Source organism: Canis lupus, chromosome 22, assembly GCF_048164855.1.
Source record: "Canis lupus baileyi chromosome 22, mCanLup2.hap1, whole genome shotgun sequence".
Lineage (NCBI taxonomy): Eukaryota > Metazoa > Chordata > Mammalia > Carnivora > Canidae > Canis > Canis lupus.
The window spans coordinates 51,835,645-51,858,205 of NC_132859.1; the positions used below are offsets into that span (position 1 = coordinate 51,835,645).

Below are 22,561 nucleotides of genomic sequence, written 5' to 3' on the forward strand. Positions count from 1 at the left end.
AACCACCCATACTCACACCTCCTTTCCTGGTAAGTTGGAAGTCTTTGCCCTGGGCATAGCGCCTCTCAGCCCTGGGTCAGTCCTGCAGGCATAACCCAGGTGCCTCCTCCAAGGCAGAACTCCCAGCACATGTCTGGCAGGAAGCCCTCTTCCTGAAGGCTGCCTGTCTTGCTCTGGGGAACCTGGGGCAGTCCCAGCACTCTGTGTTGAGGCCTCCTGGCCTCTGTCAGCCTGTCCTCTGACCATAAAGTGTCCCGCGATAGCATGGGCTACAAAGGCTTCTTGGGTTCTCCTTCTCAGCAGCCTGGGTGTGCTGCGTGTGGGACCGACCGAGACAGGCTTACCTCATGAGACAAGTAGAAGGCCGCGATACCCAAAGGCCAGAAGCAGCAGAGCATGGAGAAGACACTGAGGCCCAAGTGGTCCCTTGGGGGCATCATGAGAAAGTTGTCCTCGCTCTCTGTGTCACTTGAGTAGTCGCTCTGCAAGAGAGAAAGGGTAGGTATGGGACAGGAGAAGACAGCATTAATAACAGGGTCCCTGTACAATGCCCTGGACATGGGTGTTGACCCTGGCACAGAGCAAACCCTCCTGGAAAAGGTCACTGTTGTTATCACCTGCAAGTATACTTCCCCCTAGAAAGGAAGCCCTTATTAGGAGATCCTTATCAAGAACAAGAGGAGAAAAATACCAAGTACTTGGTTCTTGGATTGTTCCATAGAAGACCAAATCCTATGGAAGTCCAGTATTTCACAGATCTTTGGGATCCAGTGACACATAGTCGGAGTAGAGGATTAATCTATGCAAAGATGGGATGGGCACTCTCAGAGTCCAGCATGTGGACTCCTCCCTTTATTCTAAGACTTCAAACCGGTTCACAGGGCTAGGCAGGGCTGGTGTGGGGCAAGGAGGCACTCTCTGAACCCCTTTCCTTTCCTTAGACTCTGATCTGAGTTAGGACACTGCTGAGCCTAGTGTCAGCCCTGGGTGTTCATGCTCCTCTGGAAGCATGAACTGCTTCTGTGAGAAAGCTCCTCCAGGACAAGGCCGCTTGGTGGGCCTGTGGGTTCAGATAGCCTCCCAGAGAGTCTGGTGCAGGAGTTGGCAACTGGCGCAGGGATTTGTAAAAAACAGCTCAGAAGACTTCAGCACTCACCAGCAATGGGAATCATGGACCCAACATCCCCGGGGAAAGCTCACCAGCTCCAGGATGCTAGATGGCTGCTGTCCTGCCAGCACCCCCACCTCTAGATGCCATGCCTAAAGGACGCTTTTTGCCTCATGGATTATTCCATTTTCTGGGCCCCCATAATGAATTTTCTCTCCTCATCACAACATGGCACACTCACGCTGACTCATCCAAAACCAGGGCCAGCCTATCTATGTGCTTATTTTATGCAAAGATGGAACTGCATTTTACTCCAGATTTTCTTTCCTAAAAAAGAAGTGGAGCATTTCTTCCTGAAAGAGGGTCATTAGCTTCCTCACTCCCTTTGCCAGCGCCAGTGGTTGTTAAACATGCAGCCTGAGGATGCAGGGCAGAGGCATTTGGTGCATACTGCAGGCACACTGCCCACTTCCTCAGGTGGCTTCAGGGGCAGGTGGTGACCTGAGGCACCAAACACTCAGGCGGACACCATGTGTGAACACTAAGCTGCACAGAGGGAGGCTGTTGCTGCCAGGACCACCCCAGCAGTGCCTCCATGTGCCTCCCCTGACATTCCCACACACAGATGGACAGACAAAGCCCCCACGTGATCATGGGTCCCTCCCTATTTTGGTTAAGTAAATGCATGTATCACTGCCACTCAGAGCCTCCAAGCAGTGTGCAGACAGCCGTGGAGCTGCAGGGAATTAATAGAAACTTCCCGCTAGGGCTATTTCTGTGTAGTTATGGAGAGCAGGCAAATTCTGAAGGTCTCATTCAAATTACAAACAAGGACCTTCCCCAGAGGGCTCATGCTTGAAGTGGATGATGCACTCTCTATGCAGCCCCCCTCCACCCATCATACATGCACACATGCACACATACTGTAGGGACAGTGGGTCGGGGAGCCAGGAGGCATCCCTTGTCACAAGGTCTGGCTCCTTCCTGCCAGGGAGGCCTTTTGACCCGGGGAGTCACCGGCCACTGGGGTCACATCCCCTCTGTGAGTCTCGAGCCACATGGCTTCCCTTCCATAGAGCCTCAACTGTGAAATTACTCTTCTTTTCACTCTTGTAGCACTGCTTTCCATGTGGTTCCCCAAACAATGAAGGGAAATGAAAATTATGGTCCTTATGTCTGTCCTGGAAGGGTACTAGGCAGCCCCAGGAATGCACAACTCACAAGTGAGACCTGGGACAGGAGGGCTGGTGAGAGAGAAATGCACATGTGCCAACCTGCTGGGAAGCCACAATCTTTGATCTGAATGGAGGAGTGCAGTGCTCCAGGCTGAGCCTGAGCATCCTCACGGCTGTGGTCTCCTGTCAACACCTTGGCCTCTAGACTCTCACTCTGGATGTAGGACTTGGCATTTCAGAGCTGTGGGGGTGGCTTTGCGGCCACACAGAAGGTCCTCTGTCTGAGGAGCTGGTGAGGGCTGGGAAGGGAGCCTACAGTGACAACGGCAGGGCAGGCCATAGCCACGGAGCCCCTGAAAGGGGTGGAAGACCAAGTATAAAGGGGCAGCACTTCTCCCAGTCCTAGATTCAGACACTGAGCTCCTGAACTTCCCACTCACAGATCAGGATGCTGCCGGTGGATGTGCTTGCACACAGCCAACAACCCATAGACTATGGATATTTTAGTTTCTTGGCTTATATGGGCCTTTCTGTTTTAGTTTACTAAGAGTTTTAATATCTGTGTTGGCTGGATTCTCACAGCAACTCTAGAAATAGGTATTGTTACTATTTTTATTGTTATTTCTATTTTATGAAGGACAAAGCTGGGCCCTGAGAGCTAAAAGTCTTACTGAATCACAGAACTATATAGTCAGTGGCCACTCTTTCCAGAATTCCGTACTGTAGGCCGTGCTGGGCAGCAACCGCTTGGCAAAAAGCAAACCCTGCATGGGCTCAATTGCCCCTTGCCCAAAGGTAAGGTGCCCCTCTGCCCCGCCCACCGCAGGGATTCCAATAACTGAATCCAGACTGGCTGTTCCACAGTGATGAGAGGGGGGCCAGTGGCAGCAGTCGGCAGAGAGAGCTTTCCTTGTCACATGGCCAGTGCCTTGTGAACTGTTGCCACAGACCACCTAGGTGCGCTGAGCTCCGACTTCCATTTTCGGAATCTGCTTAGAATTACACCACTAACCCCAGGAAGCAAAGAATTAGATTTCAGGGCACTCCCCCAAAATCTTCACAGATTTTTATTTAGAAGCAGAAGGGAATCACACTCTGTAAATTGCAAAGTTGTGGCTACATGGTACCAAAATAATTAGTCAATTTTGATTAAAATAGATTTTAAAAATTCAGACAAATTACAGGGCAGAAAGAAACAGCCCAGTTCATTTTATGTTCTGTCTTCTGTCAGTGGTTGTTCTGTGGGTATAAGCAGCCATGGGCATCTTGCCACCATATGGGGAGGGGAGGGGAGGAGAGGGGAGGAGGCCAGCCTAGGTGAGGCTACATAGATACCAATAAACCAAACAGGGAATACATTTTCTAAAAATCCTCTTCACAGGTCATCAGATCAGAGAATTGCAAGGTATACTGAGAGCATTCCCCAAGGGGGTTTACAGCTCTTGCGGAGGCCCCATTCTGAGGGCACGGGCAGAGGAAGCGGCTGCCAGGTCCCTCAGCTGTGCCTGTTGCTCCACCGGCACCCAAAAAATGGCCCATTCTCTGCCTATGTCCATCACCTCCACTCAGACTGGCAGCTCTTGTCCACTTGGGGTTCCCTTCCTTTCCCCTCCACTTGGGGTATTTTAATAAAACAGTCATAATGCAAAGCATGATGCCCCGGGGTTGACACATCTGCCAACCCCTTGATGCTGCTTACTCATCTGGAGAGCGGCTCTATGTGGCCCCAAGGGAGAGTGTGGAGGCACACAGAGCAGGATGGGACTGCTGTGGGCCTTGGGCCGGCAGCTTGAATTCAGGGCTCCCCACGGAGGTTCCCTTTCCAGGCATGTAGGGGTGTTTGTGCTGGAGTATTCTTGACAGCACTGTTTAAAAACAGCAAAATCACAAAAGAATTCTACAATGAAGTCTATATATTTATGGAAAATCATGATATTAACATTTATTTGTTGTCCCAGAAAGTTTGTAAAAACTCAGGTGAAAAACTAGAGTAGAAAGTGGAATAAGTTATATTTCGTGCAGAATGTCAGAAATTAGATGCTTCTGGATGATGAGGATATTGGTGATTTTTTTTCTTTCTGCATTTCTGGGTTTTAGCATTTTTCTACAACAAGCAAGGTCATTTGACAATGAAAATTATAGAGGTACAGATGTGTCAACAGGTGCGGGGGCCTCTGCCATTCCTTCATTCTCACATAGATCCCCGTGGAGAGGGATAGAGAAATCACATAACGTGGGCACCTCGCCCAAAGAGCAGGTGGCAGAGCAGGATAGGAACACCTGAGCTTGCTTGCGAAGACGCTGACCTCGCCACTGGTCCCTCAGCCCCGCCTCACTGAGGGTCAAGACCAGAGGCCTCAGAACAGCTAAGACACACATCTGTGTTGACTAGCATGGCAGCCATAGCCATATGGATCTATTTAAACTTAAATTACCTAAAATCAAATACACCAAACAATTAGTTCCTCAGTCAAATTACCACATGCCAAGTGCTCAGCTGCCACAGGAGGCTAACGCCCATCACACTGGACAGCACAGATGTACAACATTTGCAACATCTCAGCAAATTCTACTGGACAGCACTGTCTTAGAGGATCTGACCACTATTAACTCTAACCTCACTGTCTTCTACCCACAGGGAACTCTCTGCGATTCCTGCAACATGCTCAGCGTGTACCTGCTTCAGGGCTTTAGCACTTGCTATTCCCTCAGCCTGGAACTCTCTACCTCAGAGACACACATGACCAGCTTCCTCACTTCATCTGGGGCTTCATTCAAAGGCCACTTCTCATCATCACCTTCCCTAGATACCCTGTAAGACTGTTCTGCGATCCCCTTACCTACCTGCTGTGTCTCCTTTGCAGGTGGCACTGGCTCCTTTACTTTGACTCCCCTCCTTGAAGCATAAGAAGGGCAGAAAATTTTGTATGTTTTGTTCATGACTATCCTAAGAGCCCAGAACATTGCCTGGCACATAATAGGCACCCAAAGCACATGTGTTGAATGAAAGAAGAATTCGCATGTGCATGTAGCTGACATGGACAGTATGAACTGAAGCAGCGAAGCTCCCAGAGTTGGCCCAGATGCGCTGGAGCAACCAGGAGATTCTCTCCATTTGGGCTATTGGTGCGCATGGATATGCTGCCTCCAGCCCTGCTGCCCTCCTTGGCTCCTCTTCCTTCCCACTTGGAGTGCCTTCCCTGTGCACAGCAGAGTGCACATCCTAACTATCCATTCAGGCGAGACTGCAGGGATGGTGGGGAGAATGATGACTTGGTCAGGTTCAAGGCTGACTTAGGGCAACTAATGAGCAGAGCGGAGGAGAAGCCACCATGAGCATGCAGGCCGGGGGATGCAGCTCCTCTGTGTGTCTGTCAGATGCATACCCAATATTCTATGGACTAGCAGCTGCAAGCAGTGTGAGATCCCATCAATTCAAATTATTAACTAATTATTTTGGACGTATAATTGAATTTCTCCTACTAGGTAGGAATTGTTTTATAGACACAGATTATTTCCTACACGCATTGGGGGTAAGTATAAACCAACAAAATCTTCTACTCCAATAGTGAAACAGCCTCTTTGGGCCACTTTGGAAGAGTTTGTTCGCTGAACGTGTTGTTGCGTTTGGATGGCCCAGTGGAGAATGGGGCAAGGGGCTGGGAAGAGCTTTTGGCTTTTGGGCTCCCTTGGGAAGCCTGGGTGGGGGGAGTGGAAGGGGGACAGGAAGGGAGGAGCAAGAGGTCAGGGGTGTCACAGGCCTGGGGTACCACTGATGGAGGGCAGCAGGGCCTGGCAGTTGTATTCATCATCATGTGGGTAGAGACTATCCCAGAAAGAATCTCAAGTTCATGTCTGTCACTCCTTTTCCAGTGTTTGGCAAGGGCCAAGGAATTTGTGAGCTCAGAATTTGGGAATCAGCCCAGACATGGAGCAAAGCAGATTACGAAGACAGAACCCTAGCCTTTGCCCCAGTCTCTTTCAAGTATGTGATGCTTGGAGCACATGCTTCATGGAGTAGCTCCCTACTGCTCTGCATGGAAACAGTTCAAGGCAGAGACAACCAGATTTTCCCCAGCAACACTCACCAGTCATTGTCCCAAACTCACACCCTGGGCTCATCATTGGAAGATGAAACTATGTGCTGTGCCAGTAAAGTATCACACGTACTTCACTCTATTCTAATCCCTAAAACCTGGGAATTCCATTACTTTTTGTTCAACTCCCCACTGATCAAGGCAGTTCAAAGAACAGAAACACAAGACTTTCTAGTAGATACATATGCTTCATTGCAACATGTCTGATTTTGCTCCAGTAATGACAGTCTGTATTTGTTTTTTGGGGGAACATCACTGTGTGCATGACAATGCCAGTGGTGCATCATTTTTCACTTAATAAGGGGGGTGTTTCCCATGCTGCAGTTCATGCAGTGGGGTGGGGGCTTCCTGATGGGGCAGAGGAGGGGTGAGGACAGCCCTCAGACACCTAACCCACCTTTGCCTAAACAGCTCTACCTCTTTCTGTATGCATGTTGGGTTCCCAAGTAAACTTTAGAAAACAAATGGCTCTCAGCTAAAGAGAGGAAGGAAGGAAGGAAGGAAGGAAGGAAGGAAGGAAGGAAGGAAGGAAGGAAGGAAGGAAGGAAGGAGGGAGGGAGGGAGGGAGGGAGGAAAGATGGAAAATGAGTGAATTGATGCATCACTCAGAATTTTTTTTTTTTACCTCCTGGTAGTATCTGTCACAATATTCTCTACATAATTTCACATTCCTTGAGGAGGGAGGTATTTTTAGAAGGCAATAATCCAATTAAGAGCACAAAAATATGAAATTTTTCTGAAGACAGAGGGAAAATAAAGTTAACTCAGGAGGGATAGTAAATACCACAGCGCTGTCTGGGGTGTTCTAGAATGAACAAGACCCACTTCCCATGATGCATAGTCCAGGGTACCTCTGTGAAAACAGGTGCACATAGTGCTGGGTCAGCCACCCCTCAGTGCTCACCTCCCACCTTGCCTGTCTCTTCAGGAAGCTCCCACTTTGATTCCAGGGTTAGAGCAGACGACCATAAATAATGTAAGGAGATTATTTGCAGGAGAGTGTGTGGAATAGAGTGGCCCTGTGTGCAAGCATGGGATGGTGGAAACTAAAGAGACACCCCTTGCTCGGGCACCTCTAAGAACCATGCTCTTTGTTCTATTTCTTCCAAGTTTGTGTTCTCCTTTGTGGTAGGGGTTTCGGCTCTTAGCTCCTACTATAGTCCCATGAAGGCTATGTTCCCAAGACCAATAGATTTGATTTCCTTGAGACTGCAATTCCCTTTAAAAAGGTTCAGCCTTTGGAGGCGGGCTTCAGGTGTCCAGAGGGCAACTCCTGGAGGAACTCCTGCCAGGCTGCATCTGGCATTCATTACCTTCAGACAGCAAACTCAGTGAGAGCGACCAACAAATGAGGCCGTGAACACCCTGGCAAGGTTTCCAGCCAGGTCTGAAGCACCTGGGGAGACGGGCATTCCTCCACACAGAGCAGTTATTGAGAGAGAAACTTCTGCTGATGGTTACTTGTCTTGGACAAAGTGCTCAAACTCATCTCTCTGTCTCTTTTTTTAAAGATTTTGCTTATTAATTCGTGAGAGATGCACAGAGAGAAGCAGAGACATAGGCAGAGGGAGAAGCAGACTCCCTATGGGGAGCCCGAAGTAGAACTTGATCCCAGGACTCCAGGATCATGACCAACCACTGTGCCACCCAGGTGTCCCACAAACTCATCTCTGGTCTGGGAAGTGTCTAACTATCATCTAAGGGTGGTTGAAGCCTTAAGATCTGTAATGTTCTGGAAATAGGAGCTGAATTAAATAAGGTTCATTAAGATTTAAGTCTGGGTATTGCTCCTGGTTTGTCCAAAAGTGGGGTGTATTGGTAAGACATGATCACACTACAGGGGTATTCAACATGCCAATTTCATTTTTATTAATTTAAATCCTTGTTTTCTAACTAGATACAGGTACTTTTTCCAGTGGTTAGGATAGGAGGACCAGCTCCCTCTATGACTTCCCCCACCAGGTTAGGTCTTCTTGAGGTCTGGAAGTACTCAGGGGCCCTGGGAAACAGCTTATAGCAAAATGCTTTCTTGAGACACATTGTAGTGTGGCTCCCTTAGAAGTAGATTTTGAGTAAAGGATTGAGGTGCATTGTTTTCCTGGGAGATGACTGCAGGAGATAATGGCAGGGAGGAGAAGTAGGACACATCTGGGAACACAGCTGATAAACGGTGTGTCATTGAGGCAGGCACCTGTATGACCTGGAGCCTGGTTCTGCTGGGACCTCAGGAGGCCAGAGTGAGACCATTCCCAAAGTTAGCCCACCAGGAGGAACCATCTCCTGGTGGTTATCAGGTGAGGGGACCTGGGGGCAGATGGTCCCCCAGTCCCCAGAGAAAGTCCTCAGGCAGAGGCCAGGCCAGGGGGTTTCTTGGTCCTCTTCTCCTGAGGAGCTATGGAGAGGGAGCACCTGTTACGGAGGCCATGGAGAAAATGAGGATGTTAGTAGATACCCTAAAAGTCTGAATGAGGGCAATACCAGATGGAGCAAGATTACCACACTCAGTGAACACCTGGGACGAGATGGGGGCCTATAAGAAATGTGGGTATCCAGGATGATAAACCCCACCCTTCCACACAAGTAATCACAAAGCACAAATGTGCATCATGCACGTAAGACCCGGTGTCCAAGAACACCACACGAATCAGGTAAAACTGATCTGGGCACAGCAAGCAACCACTGTGTTGGTAATTAGGTTACTTTTTCACTTTCATGTTTTTGTGTTTTATCCACAGTATAGATATAACTGAGTTGTACACTGGACTTCAGATTTTGTGAAGAATTCGAGGTTCCTGTCTGAAGGCCCCTTGCTCAGTAAAGGACTTGGGTGCAGCGTGTGAAAAGGCCCTGGGTCAGGAGCACTGTACATGCACAAGACTCTAGACAGTGAGGGAAAAGTGGGAGAGAGAGGTGCTCACAGCCAGATCATGCAGAGTGCTGGCCACTTTCCATTGCTTGAGAAAACCAGGGCTTATCCCACATCAGACAAGTGACCGGGAAATAAACAGGAACCTAATCTTTAATGGCTAACCCAGAGGGCTGGTTTACAACTGCAAACCAGCCTTAGCATGTCAAATTATCATTAACTGCTGAACCAGGTTCTGAAGGCGCATCCCTGCTTCTAATTTGTGCTATTCGCATGTGTGATTTTCTGCACAGAAGAGCTACATACATTATTGCATAAGGTGATGATTGTCCTTTTTAGATCTCCTTGCTTCCTGTCTACATTACATTTGTCTGAGGAACTCCAAACATAATCCACTGACTTCCTTACTGTTTTCAAATGACAAGTTCAAATAGCCAATTTGACTGGTTTGAAGGTCAAGAGGGGACCTAGGACTGAACTCCTAGCCCAGCCTCCTTGACACCGTGCTGGTCCTCATTGTCAGAGTCCCTCATGAGCACGGCCAGCATCTGGGATGGAGTGCCTCCTGAACTTCATGGCCTGGGCACTCTGCCTGCCTCACCCTAGTCCAGGTGGAATCATGCTCAACCTCACTCACAGAAAGGACAAGGAAAGCTTACAGCAAGACACTATTTTTTACCTTTCGAGTTGTCAAAAATTAAAAAGCACAATCAACTGTATTATTAGTTAGGCTGTGGGTAAACAGGCTGATTGGGATGCAAATTGGTGCAACCTTAGAAAGCACATTTGTCAATATAGCACAATTAAATATGAATTGATTTTTGGCCCTGTAATCTCACTTCTAGGAATTTATCCTGAAGATTCACCTCCAATAATATGAAAATACGTATGCATGAAGTTATTTGCTGCAGCATTGTATGTAATTGCAAACTACTGGAAATGACTTACATGCTCATTCAAAGGAGAGAGCTCACGTAAACATATACACCCACACCATGGAATACAATGCAGCTTAAAGCAGCATGAAGGGCACCATGAGAGCTGAGTGAACTGGAACTGAGGTTATCAGTTTCCATCTGCTCATAAATAAACCAAAGGTGTGTATATGTGGATGTACACAGTTATATAGATACGTTTATGGAATATATGCATCAAATATTTCCCAGCTTGTTCTGACAAGAGTGCCTGGAAACATTGATCCTCCTCCCCACAGGCAGTGAGCAGACTTAGCACCCAGATGTTGGTTTCTAAATACCATTCTCCAATAAAAGCAGTCAGAGTTCTTTGGAGAAATGGCTAATTTCAGGGCTAGGGTTGCCAACATGTAAGATACATCTAGAACAGCTTGTTGCACCAGGAAATGATGATGAAGATGATTAAGGAATGTTGATATGCATCAAAAAGGCACAGAAGCAAAACTGAAAGGGCTTTTGAGTACATAACAAAGTAAGCATCACAATAAATACATAATAAAGTGTAATAAATGGAATAGTCCCCCACTGAATAAAAGAAGAATCAATGACCCAGCCTGAAATAAGATTCTAAATGAGGGAAACAATAACTATGGGGGAAGGGAAAACCATTTCACAGTGGAATGCCAACCAAGAAACACAGAAGGAGTTATGGGATTACTAGTCATGCTAAAACCAGTAGGTGTGTGGGACACCAGTGGGACACAGGATTTCCCTATAGTCTCATTGTACCTCCCTGCAAGATACTGATTGATTGCAAAGGAACACCATCCCTGGCCAGTGAGAAACTTGGCCAGTACCACAGTCAACAGGTGACCAAAGTTACAGGTCATCCTGACACCACGGGCCTCCTGATGTCCTGCGCTGGGAAGGGCATGGTCTCACTTCTGTGGCGGTCTTGCCAAAAACACAGGTCAAAAACTACCTGGGTCAAAGAGGTGGATTTTTTTTCAATAAATACAGTGCTGTAAATGTATTTTCTCATGATTTTCTTAATAAGGTTTTCTCTGGCTTATATTATTGTAAGAATACAGTATATATCACATACAACAAACAAAATAATTGTTTATGTTATCAGTGTTATGTAATTGGTGAGGCTTCTGGTCAACAGCAGGCTACTAGTAGTTAAGTTTCGGGGCGGGGGTGTCAAAACCTATATATAAATTTGATGGTGTGGGTCAGTTCCCCTCCCCCCGGTGTTGTTCAAGGGTCACCTGTATAGGGATAGAGAGAATTAGAAAGCAAGCATAGTGGACTATTGAGAACAAAGAAAACAGGGTGACAACATACAGAGTTCTTCATATCGGTCTTGCAGCTTTTCCATATGTCTAAAATTACTTCAAAAATAAAAAGTAAAAAAAGAAAATCCTTCCTAAATATGCCATTTTAGAAGGTGAAAAGTATATTTTAAACTAATTTTTTTTTCCTGTGGGGATTAAGCATTGCATACATTGTTTTCTTTCTTTGGTTGTGCTTTAATGGAAACACTGCAAGCATTATGGGAAAAAAATGAAGAAATATTGAATTTGCTTTTTTTATGAAACGTGAATAATTCATTTTACATTGCAATTTGGTATTCCATCAAGCTTGTCCTTTTTATGTTTCCACAGAGAAGCTACTTGCTGGTGTCTCGGTATCACACACCTGCCCACAGGAGCACAGCATGTTGAACACCTCATAGAGGTCTGGCTGAGCTAAACAAGCCCAAGAGGGCTTCCAGAATAAAGCATGGGCACTATGCACAGTCAGAGGTATCATCTCACAGGACAGGTCAACTGAGGGCCACTGCTAGGGGCCATGGTGGCAAAAGGCTCCTGGGGGAATCTGGCAGAGGATGGCTCATTAGTGCCCAGGATGCCCCACTTCAGGAGCTCAGGGAAAAACAATGGATGAAATTTCAGGCTGAGGAAGGTGAGGAGGGACAGCCTAGGAGCCAGAGGAGCTTGGCAGTATGTGAGGCCTCTTGGGCACAATGAGCAAGCTCGGGGGAATGTGACATCATCCATCCAACTATTCATCTACCCAGCAAATAGTCTACGTGTCTCTAATAAGGCATTTCTCTAGACTCTGCGGGAAGAGTGTGGGTGAACACCACAGTACCCCTTCTTTTAAGAGATCACTGGTCATCTCTGCTCCTCCTACCCTGCCCAGCCCTGTCCTCCACCCCAGGGTACCAGAAACCTCCTTTGCTTGAGTGAGAGGCATGTCCATCTTACTCCAGAATGGGTGGAATGTGGATCACCCACCTCACTTATTCAATGTCTCTTCTGTCCTCTCAGAGTTTCAGGCACTGGTTAAAGTCACCAGCCCTGATGTGCTGTGAGACCCTGAACCTACATCTTCCATCACTATAATGAGGAAATCCAACTTCCTGAAACATGGGATCAGAGAGACTTAACCCCCTGCCTGGTCTCTCTTAGCTCACTGAGGGCCTGTGGACCATAGCCTCACACATCTGGGAGCACCTGTAGCCCAAGTAGGCTCCATAGTTTGTAAGAATTAGAACATTTCCCAAACCAAAGACTGTTTCTGCACAAAATCCAATTATAGTAAACCTCTGGCTACATATCAAGGGACTGACTGGGATGTTCTAGGTAATCACATATCAGTCCTTTAAAAAAACCAATAATTTCCCCATTTTCTCTAGTGTTCTAAAATATTCTGCTTTACTGAAAGGAAAGCATGTTTATAAGTTGTATTTTTAGCTAGTTTTTGAGACCTATAGGGAGAATGTGGAAATTCATTAAAAATGACCTCATATAATATGTAATATGTGTATATATGTGTATATATGTATAAACTATTTCAGTGTGTGTGCAATTGAAACAATTTTAGACTCACATAAAAGTTTCAGAAATAGAACAGAGTTCCTGTAGAAATTGCAAAGATAGAACAGAGAGTCCCCACATACCCTACAGTGCCTCTTACATAAGTGTGGCACATTATCAAAACCAGGACATTGACGCTGGAACGAGGCTAAACCACAGACCTAAATCGGATCTCACAGCTTAGCCATGCCCTCTTTGGTTGGCTTGGTTGTTTGTTGTCTACAGGGCTATCAGTTTGTTGCATGTGATATTATGTAACCACTACAATAATCAGGATGTAAGGAAGGTCCCATCGCCTCCAAAAAACTCCTTCTTATTATTGCTACCTTTTTATAGTTACCTGCCTTCCCCCAACCTCAACCCCTGGCAACCACAGAGCTGCTGCCTTAGCTACACTTTTGTCTTTTGGAGAATGTCAGAGCAATAGAATCAGACAGTATGCCACCTTAGAGACTGGCCCTTTCTACTCAGCACAATAACCAGCCCAATACCTGAGTGTAAAAGCAAGGCATTCCTTTTATTCCTGAGTAATATTGAGTGGCAAGGAAGTGCCCCCATCCATGAATGAAGCTCATCCATTCATCCACTGGAGGTCATTTGTTTTGAGGTTTTGTTTACTACAAATAAATGCTATGATACCATTTTCTTTGTGGATGCATGTTTTTATTTCTTTAGAGCAAAATATCCAGGAGTAGATTATTATACCATATGATATTTGTGTAACTTTATAAGATAATGACAGACTTTTCCAGCGTGGCTGTAGCCTTCTGCATTCCTACCAGCATGAAGGAGGAGGGTTCACTGCTTCATCCTCACCAGTGCTGGATAGTGTCTGTGGCTTCTATGTCAGCCATTCTAAGAGGTGTGCCCTGCCATCTCATTAGGGGTTGAGGCCCTGGTGTCCCTGAGGGCTAACGAAGCTGAACGTTTCCCTGTGCTTACCTACCACCTGCACACCTCTATTTGGTAAAGTGTCTGTTCTTTTGCCGTTTTATTTTATGTTATTTTATTTTATTTATTATTTTATTTTATTTTATTTATTATTTTTTTTTCTTTTGCCGTTTTAGAAGTTAGATTGTTTGACTGCCTACTTTTGAGTTTAGGGAGTTTTTAAGTATACTCTGGATACACATTATTTGTCAAACATGTTATTTGCAAATATTTTTCCTGCAGTTTTCAGCTCATCATTTTAAGTGTCTTTTTCAGAGTAAATTTCTAATTTTGATGAAGTCAAATTTATGTATCCTTTCTCTTAGGGATTGTGCTTCTAATTTCACATCTAAAAGCTCTTAACCTAACTCTAGGTTATAAAGATTTCCTGTTTTCCTCTAAGCATGTTATAGTTATACACTTTACGTTTAAACGTAAATGTGACAGCCTGTTTCTTTTTCAGAGTAATGTTGCTACCATTTGTGCAGTAAGTTAACTCAACCACAAAAACACACTGGCCTGTCAGTCAATAAAAACTCCAGAAATGAAATGAAATTAAACACTGGGATTGTTGTATGATAACTGTGAAACAGATGGTTAAAAGTGGATTAGTCAATAAATGGTACGGGGACAACAGCTTTCTTATCCTTGCATCAACATGCACTCTAGCAGATAAAGCGTATATGACAGTGAAAGTAAGTATATAGTGAACGCACACATATCCTTCACTCAGATTCTACTATTAGCATCATTGCTATATTGGCTCTGATACGTTTACCAATCTGTTCATCCTTCTATCCATCCATTGTTTATTAGAACCTTTGTGGGATGCATTTCAAAGTAAGCTGCAGACATCAGTACATGCCCCCTAAACATTGCAGCGTGCATGTCACCAACTGAGGTTCAGTATTTGTTTTCCAGGGTAAAACTGACAAAAATAGATTTACTAGAAAGCTGAGGTTTCTGCTTCTGACTTAGATAATTTAATCAGCATGACCCAAAGATACAAGTGAGTTATTATGGTAGAATGGAGAAAGTATGGGATTTGGAGTTCAAGTTTGGTCTGTGTCTCCTAGCTGTGTCACCAATGTCCTGGAGGTTCCCTTGGGGGCTTCAAGATTCCCGATGCTTGGGTCCTTTGATGCTCTATGCATCAGGGATTCTATATGCATTTTATACATGATTATAAGTTTATATGTGATTCTAATATGTAGCCCAAATGGAAAAGCACTGTCTGGAACCTCAAGTTCATGATCTGTAAAGTAGGGCTGCCCACATCTTCCTGACCAAGCTAGTGAAATCACTAGGGATGGAGGCACACAGGATGTGACTCACTTTTTCTGCCATATACCACCTCCTACCTGAGGTGTTGAATCATTTCTTCTTGCCTGTTCTGCCCCATATAGAAATTCTTCTCATAGGTCCAAACATAAATACCCTTAAAAAGTTGAGGGCAAGGAGGGGGGGCGCAACTGTCAGTTTGCAGACATTCCAGCATCAGACCTTCCAGCATTTATATTTCTGATACCAAGAAACACCCATTTCTCTTTCAACAGGTTGGCTCTTGTAGGGTGCACTCTGTTTCCTGATGGGGTGAGACAGTTTCTATGAGTAGATTTTGTGATGAACTACAGATATTAATCGTGCCATGCACCCTCCCCACCACTGCCACACTTTCTTGGGTCTTTACAATGAGTTATGCACTTACATTATCTCAGAGAACTCCAGTTTATCATGTAGTGGACTTGGTGACTCCTGACACTTCCAAGGAGAAGTGTGACCAGTGGGTCCAGGACTGTACCATCTGTTCAAATGAACCAGTTTAAGCTGCAGTGAATATTCTGAAAGAGGATTACAAAAATGCACTAGCGACTTTCTTGTTTTGTCCCCAGCCTAGAAACTAGCCCTCACTGATTGAACAAATACTATGACTACCTTTTACTTTCTGATAGTACATTTTGAGTGTTTATGGAAATACAGGAATTGTTTTTCAAGATTTATTTAGAGAGAGAGAGCAGGAGGGAAGGCAGGAGGGAGGAGCAGAGGGAGATGGAGAGAGTCTTAAGCAGACTCCCTAGTGAGCACAGAGCCCAACATGGGGCTTGATCTCAAGACTCTGGGATCACAACCCGAGCTGAAACCAAGCTGGGTACTTAACTGACTGAGCCACTCAAGCTCCCCAATACAAGAATTTATTTACTTTCTCATGTTTTGAAAATCCTCTCTGTTGCTTCCAGATCCATAGAGATGACTGGGATAACATGTGCCTCTCATTTGTTTGACAGCTGTTTTTTTCAAAGCCTTCCTCACAGTCCATATCCCTTTATTGTGGGACTTCCGAATCCTGAAGTCCTGCCAGTCAGGGTGATTCCAGGCGCTGTGAGAAGGACATCAGAATAGGGAAGTCAGAAGTCGGCCTGCTAAAAAGACAGCCTCCAGGGGTACCCAGTTCTAGGAGCCTGATAGTCATACCTCTTCCCCAGTGTATGCTAACAGACAGATGGGGCTATTAAAGGACAATTTCAGCTAGAATAATATGGCCCAATCTGCTAGCAAAGCAGAGAGACGTATCAGTCCCTTTTATGAGCTCATTTATTTCCTCCAGGCCTGAAGTAAAGATAAAGTTCAAGCCTCTACGAGCTACTGTGCAAAGATCTCATCTACTTCTTCCATAAAACTGGACCAGTGGCCGGCATTTTTAGAAGCACGAGAGGAGATGGTATAGAGAATCCAACCCCAGTTCCACCCACTACATCAACATGTAGGCTGAGTGTTAAGCAGTGTGAGGGGCCGACCCCCATTGTAGGAAGAGCAGCAGTGGCAGGCAGAGTGTGGCAGTGAGGGAGCAGATCCCGCCCGGATGGGCACAAGGCCCTGGCACAGCTCACCAGCCGCAGACTGTGGACTTGTCCCAAGGAGGAAACATTCAGAAGGAGAGGCAGGGGGCTCCAGTTGGCTTCACGCAGGTCAGGACACATCTGGATTATCCAATTCTCAGTTTCTCTCCTTCAAAAGGGATCCCAGTGACCTAGATGGCCAGATGTGGATGGCCAATGTCCTATGAGGAAATGTGGAGACACTGGGGTGTTCCATCAGGGCCTGGCGCCTTGGCCAGGGAGGTGAAGGGTGTGGGGGCCATCTGAGAAGAAGGCAGACATGGATCCCCAGGCTTCCAGAAAGGGCTAAAAGGGGTAGGTCCACTCTAAACACAGAAAATGCTTCCAGTAAAGGTCGATCTTGAGCCTTCTCTGATCAGCTCTGGGGATTAGCTGTGTGGAGCACTGATTAGGGAAGCTGTCTGCCCTTGCTGCTGAGTGTGCTGCTGCTGGAGAACTTGTCCCCAGTGACTTCATCCTGCGATGTGATGCAGGTCCTCATGACAGGGCCTGGCACAACTGTCATCAGGCCTCTTGCTGCCACCAGCTCACCTGGCGCACACCAATTGGCTAGGGAAGAGCCAGGCGTGTGTGCCGTGGCACACTGGTGTAGGAGGTCAAAATAAATGGTGTTTTGAAAACCAAAAGGCTCAGGGTCTCATTAGCCCCAGAATCACTGTGTTCAAGTCAGCCACATGAATTTCGGCTAAGACAAAGCTGACTTGTAGGACTTGCGGACTGTAACTTTATAGGACTATCAGGAATTTCCAAGCATTGCCAAACCTCTTCTGTTCTCGCAGCTGAGCATTCCATGCAACACACCTTAGGGAATCTGTGCCAGGGTTGGTGCCTGCCTCCAAATCCACTTGAACAGGCCCACAGTTCACAGGGTAAGACATCCGAGAACGGCTGGCCTGGTTGATTGTGGCACAAACAACATATGGACACTGTATCACACTGCGGGGAGGGCCCTAAACTAGAGCCACCTGCGGCCTTTTACAAACATTAATTGGTTTGGGGTGTGACCTCTGATTTAATTTTTTTTCTTTTTTTTTTTAATTTATGATAGTCACAGAGAGAGAGAGAGAGAGAGAGAGGCAGAGACACAGGCAGAGGGAGAGGCAGGCTCCATGCACCAGGAGCCTGATGTGGGATTCGATCCCGGGTCTCCAGGATCGCGCCCTGGGCCAAAGGCAGGCGCTAACCCGCTGCGCCACCCAGGGATCCCTGACCTCTGATTTAAAAGCTGGGGAGGACATGGGTGCCAGCAGGGGTAGGGCTCTGGACTGAGCCCAGGTCCAGGAACGGTTTGGGGGCGTAGCATGTCTGGGCCCCCATTGCCTTTTGGTTCCTCTGGTTTTTCTGTTGCTTCTTCCTACTCTGTCGCCCACAGAGTAAGTCTACCCGGGTAAGATCACCGTGGGGTTTCTCCTTTCAATGAAACACCAATGGTGTGTCATTTATAATATTCTTCATGTCGTGCTTCCTCCATACTTCTTATTTGGAGCCTGTCTTTGTTTTTGTGGTTTGTGAAAAACACAATCTGCTCTTGTGTCGTAACCCAGTGCCGAACACTGCTTGGGAGCAGTTTACCATGTGCCGCTAACCAGCAGTCCCCGAGACAGGAAGATTCGCTAATGCTCCTGCAGATAGCCCACCATGGGCCAGGAGGCCCGTTCTAGTTCTGCTTCTTGTGCTTGACAAGAAGCAGAAATTGGTTTGGGGTGTGACCACCAAAGGTAGTCAAACCAAAGGTGACTTTGTAAAGAACGTACTGAGGTCAACGTTGCATAAAATTCTTGTCAGGAAAATTCTTAAGGAGCTTGGGTGCTGAAACAGTCTGGCTTCATTTTTATTAAAAAAAAGTCTTATGAGGGGCACCTGGGTGGCTCAGTCAGTTAAACATCTGCCTTTGGCTCATGCCATGATCCCAGGGTGCTGGGATTGGGTCCCTTATTAGGCTTTCTACTCGGTGGGGAGTCTGCTTCTCACTCGGCCTCTGCTTGTGCACGCTCTTTCAAATAAATAAAATCTTTAAAAAAATCTTATGAAAATGATCTTAGTTTTCCTCCCTATGATAGATTCATTTTTTCATTAATAACTTAATGAGCACAAATACTAACTACGTGCCTACCCCGTAGAAGCTGTGGGCTAAAGCACTGGAGACTTGCAGGAGTTTATGCCTCTGTTCCTCACCCTGGAGGATGCAAACCACTCACTTACAGCCCCTGTGAGAGAAGTGGTCCTCGGACCCCTGGAACACAACTCACACGCAGGCCTCCCAGGGCCATGCTGGGACCCCCTCAGTGGCACTTAGCTTAAAACCCCACCTCCTGGCTGCCGCCCCCCCCCCCCATCTTGGCTGGCTTGTCGTCCCTGAGGCCATTTCCTTAGCCAATCACTTGTTCTTGAATCCTCACGTTGCTGTCTGCTTCTGGTCAGCTCACCCTAAGACAGCTGTGGCAAAGAAGACAAAATAAAGTAGTAGGTAAAGAGATGATGAATCGAAGCTGCAACCTGGATCCTAAGAAGAAGCCAGCCCAGTGACCGGTGAGGGAAAGAGCACTTCTAGGGCATCAGAAATGGCTGCAAAAGCCCACGTGACGGTTGAGAGATTGAAGGAGGAGGCCCCCACGGCTGGAAGTGGTGAGGAGGAAGCGAGGTGTGTGAAGGCCCTGGGAAAGAGTGCTGCCCATGTCTCCCTGAAGGCCCACAGGGAGTCTGTATTTTATTGAACTCTGTTTGGGTGATCTGCTACCTAGTGATAGTTTAAAAGCGATAAAAGCAAAAGTCCTAGAAGAGGAGATTCAGTGAGGGATGAATCTATCCAAAGGCTTGATTTTTCCTCTATTTTCTAGAAGCAGCTTCAGAGTAAAATTCCCTGCCAGCTACCATATTGAAACCCATATAGACTGTACCCAGCCAGCACGACATGGACAGGTTGCTAGAAAGAGGGCTATCCCCTAGGATTTGACTTTGGTTTAGAGATGACCCGCCCCTTCTTGTCCTGGTCCCTCCATCAGGAAGCCTCCCTGAAACACCTCTCTGCCAACTACTCTTATATCTATATTTCACAGTCTAGACCTCAATGGGTAATATCTTCTATAAGGACATAAGATTCCAAGCAATGTATTCTGTTTGTAAATATATTTCTCTTCACTGTGAGGAATGTTCCCGGACTCCACACATTCTATCGGCTTTACGATCGCACAGACTTCCACCATATCCCCTGGTAGTTCTCGACTTTCCAAGCATGAGGTTTCTAGTTACTTGTCATCTGACATGTGACATCACTGTAGACTGGCTGTGAGTTCTGCTCACAGGTACTTTACTTTTGAGGCTCAGTGTGAGAACTTACTGAAGACTTAGATGAACCATATGAAGGGGATGTTTTCAATTAGCATCACTGTACAACAGTATATACCTCTTATTTTGTAGATTCACTTGTTAAAAACTGGATAGAGGCTATTTATCCTAATGTAACCTAGCATTTCTCTGGTGACAGGTTCATAGTGCACAATGTGATTTTTATCACCTAGGAGAAACATCTTTTCTTCTGAGATCTTCAGCCAGCTCCAACTTTCAGGACAGCCAAGGTGGCATTCTTTTGCTTCCTTACAATCACAAATGAGAATACAGGCCTTATGAAAGCTGAGCCTGGCCAGAACCACCCAGAATACTTTCCACAGTCAAGGCTTCCTTCTTCCTTCCTTCCCCCTCTGTCTCCTCCACGTGCATAAGGCTCAGGCCATGTGCACCACTGTAACTGGTTCCATGGAAGAAAGTTGTACTTGTTCTTCCTCCGTGAGGACAGAGCCTTCTTCAGCCTTGTAATGACTGAACAGGAACACATCCTTGAACCACAAAATGCCTCTTGTCACATAAATCCACACTGAAAAAATCCCAGCACACTGAGAGGTAGCAGATGTGCCACATTACAGTTTTCTTTCTACACAGGAATGTTGCTGATGCACTCTAGACCATCTATGTTTTGTGTGTGTGTTTTTTTTTCCTTCTATTTTTAGGAAGCACTGGAATGGTTTGTTGGAAAAAAAAGTGAAAAATATTGATTCAAATAAAAGTTGGGCTCATCTCGGATGTTAATGCTGTATCTGTCATGGCTTCCTGGTAGCATGATTCATGGATGCTGCGCTGTACGTATGTAAAGACCCTGCTTCTCAGCACATCCTCATCACCAACACTTCAACCGCAAGGGATATGTCTCTTCTAACAAACTTTAATGCTTGTCATTACCTTCTTTTTCTTATGGCATTATGATATGGTAAGAAGGGGATAATGTTTTTATCAGCATTGGTCAGGGTTAAACAGTACTCCCAAGGTCTCAAGGCTAATCATGGTTTTACACACTTATTAAAGAGTCACCCAAACACTGAGGTTAGTGAAGCCTGGAGAAGAAATGTTTTTATAAAGTATTGTGCAAATCTATATTACACAGATCTCTAAAGGATCCCATCTGTACTGGGTTTCATTCAAATGACTATTAATAGAGATAAGTGGTCCTTCAGCTAAGCTTGGGGAAACTTTATTAAAATGCAGTTGGGTTTAGAAAAAACATTTTGCTGGTATTTGTTCAAAACGGAGTATAGCAGAGATTAATCAGAAGCTTGAGTCCTCTCTTTGCTGGTATTCAGACTACGTTTACATCATTTAGCTCACAGCTACACATAAATATATCAAAGCTAATTTCATAAAGTACAGTCTTACAATGACAGATGATTCCAGTTCTCTGGCACTGATTCCCGTCATTAAGGCAGCTGTAGATAAGACAGGCCCCTACTCAGCCACAATTGCGACCTAGGCTCAGAAGGCTCACTCAAGAAATCTGGTCAGCACAAATTGGAATAATTAAAAAGTCTTTTATTTATTTGACATATGAATTGGGTTTGATACCCCTACCCTTTTATGTGTTGAAAAGTATTTCAGAGGAATATGAAAAATGATCAGCTTGTATTATTATGACAGATGGATTTATTATCTTGGAAGATTCTTTTTCCATCTAATGGCTATAATTACACACTCCAGTGCCTTTTACTGATATATAAGATGAGAGTATGTTAGACGAGAATATAAGAGATTGATTTTTATTTTTTAAGAAACATGCCTTGAATTCCACATTTAAATGACATATACTTGATACAGAAAATTAAAACAAGAAATGGCATACTATTATGCCAATCATGTTTATATTTCACAAATATTTTTGAACTTTTCTTTGGAATGGTGAATTTTCTTTGAAATGGTGGCAAATATTTCATGAAAGTAAATTTAATTTCTAGATGAGTCAAACTTACTCCTACAGCTCCACTTTGCCGAAAAAGGTGGTTGTTGCAGTTTGGGCAACACAAAATGACTTATGACTGTAAAGAAATAAAACTATTCCCTTGTGTAAATGATCCACAAGGTGTATACAAAAGAAACTAGAATATCTACATATATTTAATTACAGACTGTCACAAAGGAGGGAAGTTATAATTTAATTTTTTAATGCTTAAAGCAAATATGACATATTATTTAAAGATAATTAATTTGTTTTTTTTATTTTTTTATTTTTTTATTTTTTAATTTTTATTTATTTATGATAGTCACAGAGAGAGAGGCAGAGACATAGGCAGAGGGAGAAGCAGGCTCCATGCACCGGAAGCCCAACGTGGGATTCGATCCCGGGTCTCCAGGATCGCGCCCTGGGCCA

General features: G+C 45.4%; 1 protein-coding gene across 7 annotated transcripts in view; it reads right to left on the bottom strand.

The window, feature by feature from the left end:
- The window catches only part of SYNDIG1 (synapse differentiation inducing 1), a 187,993-nt gene that overhangs the window by 74,846 nt on the left and 90,586 nt on the right, over positions 1-22,561 (bottom strand). For all 7 annotated transcript variants that reach the window (XR_012015254.1, XR_012015253.1, XM_072793626.1 and 4 more), the window contains exon 3: positions 345-482. Coding sequence is in view for 5 of the 7 variants with exons in the window: in XM_072793626.1 (XP_072649727.1) it covers positions 345-482 (138 nt within the window). In the remaining 2 variants the exon portion in view is untranslated. The remainder of the gene's footprint in view (positions 1-344; positions 483-22,561) is intronic.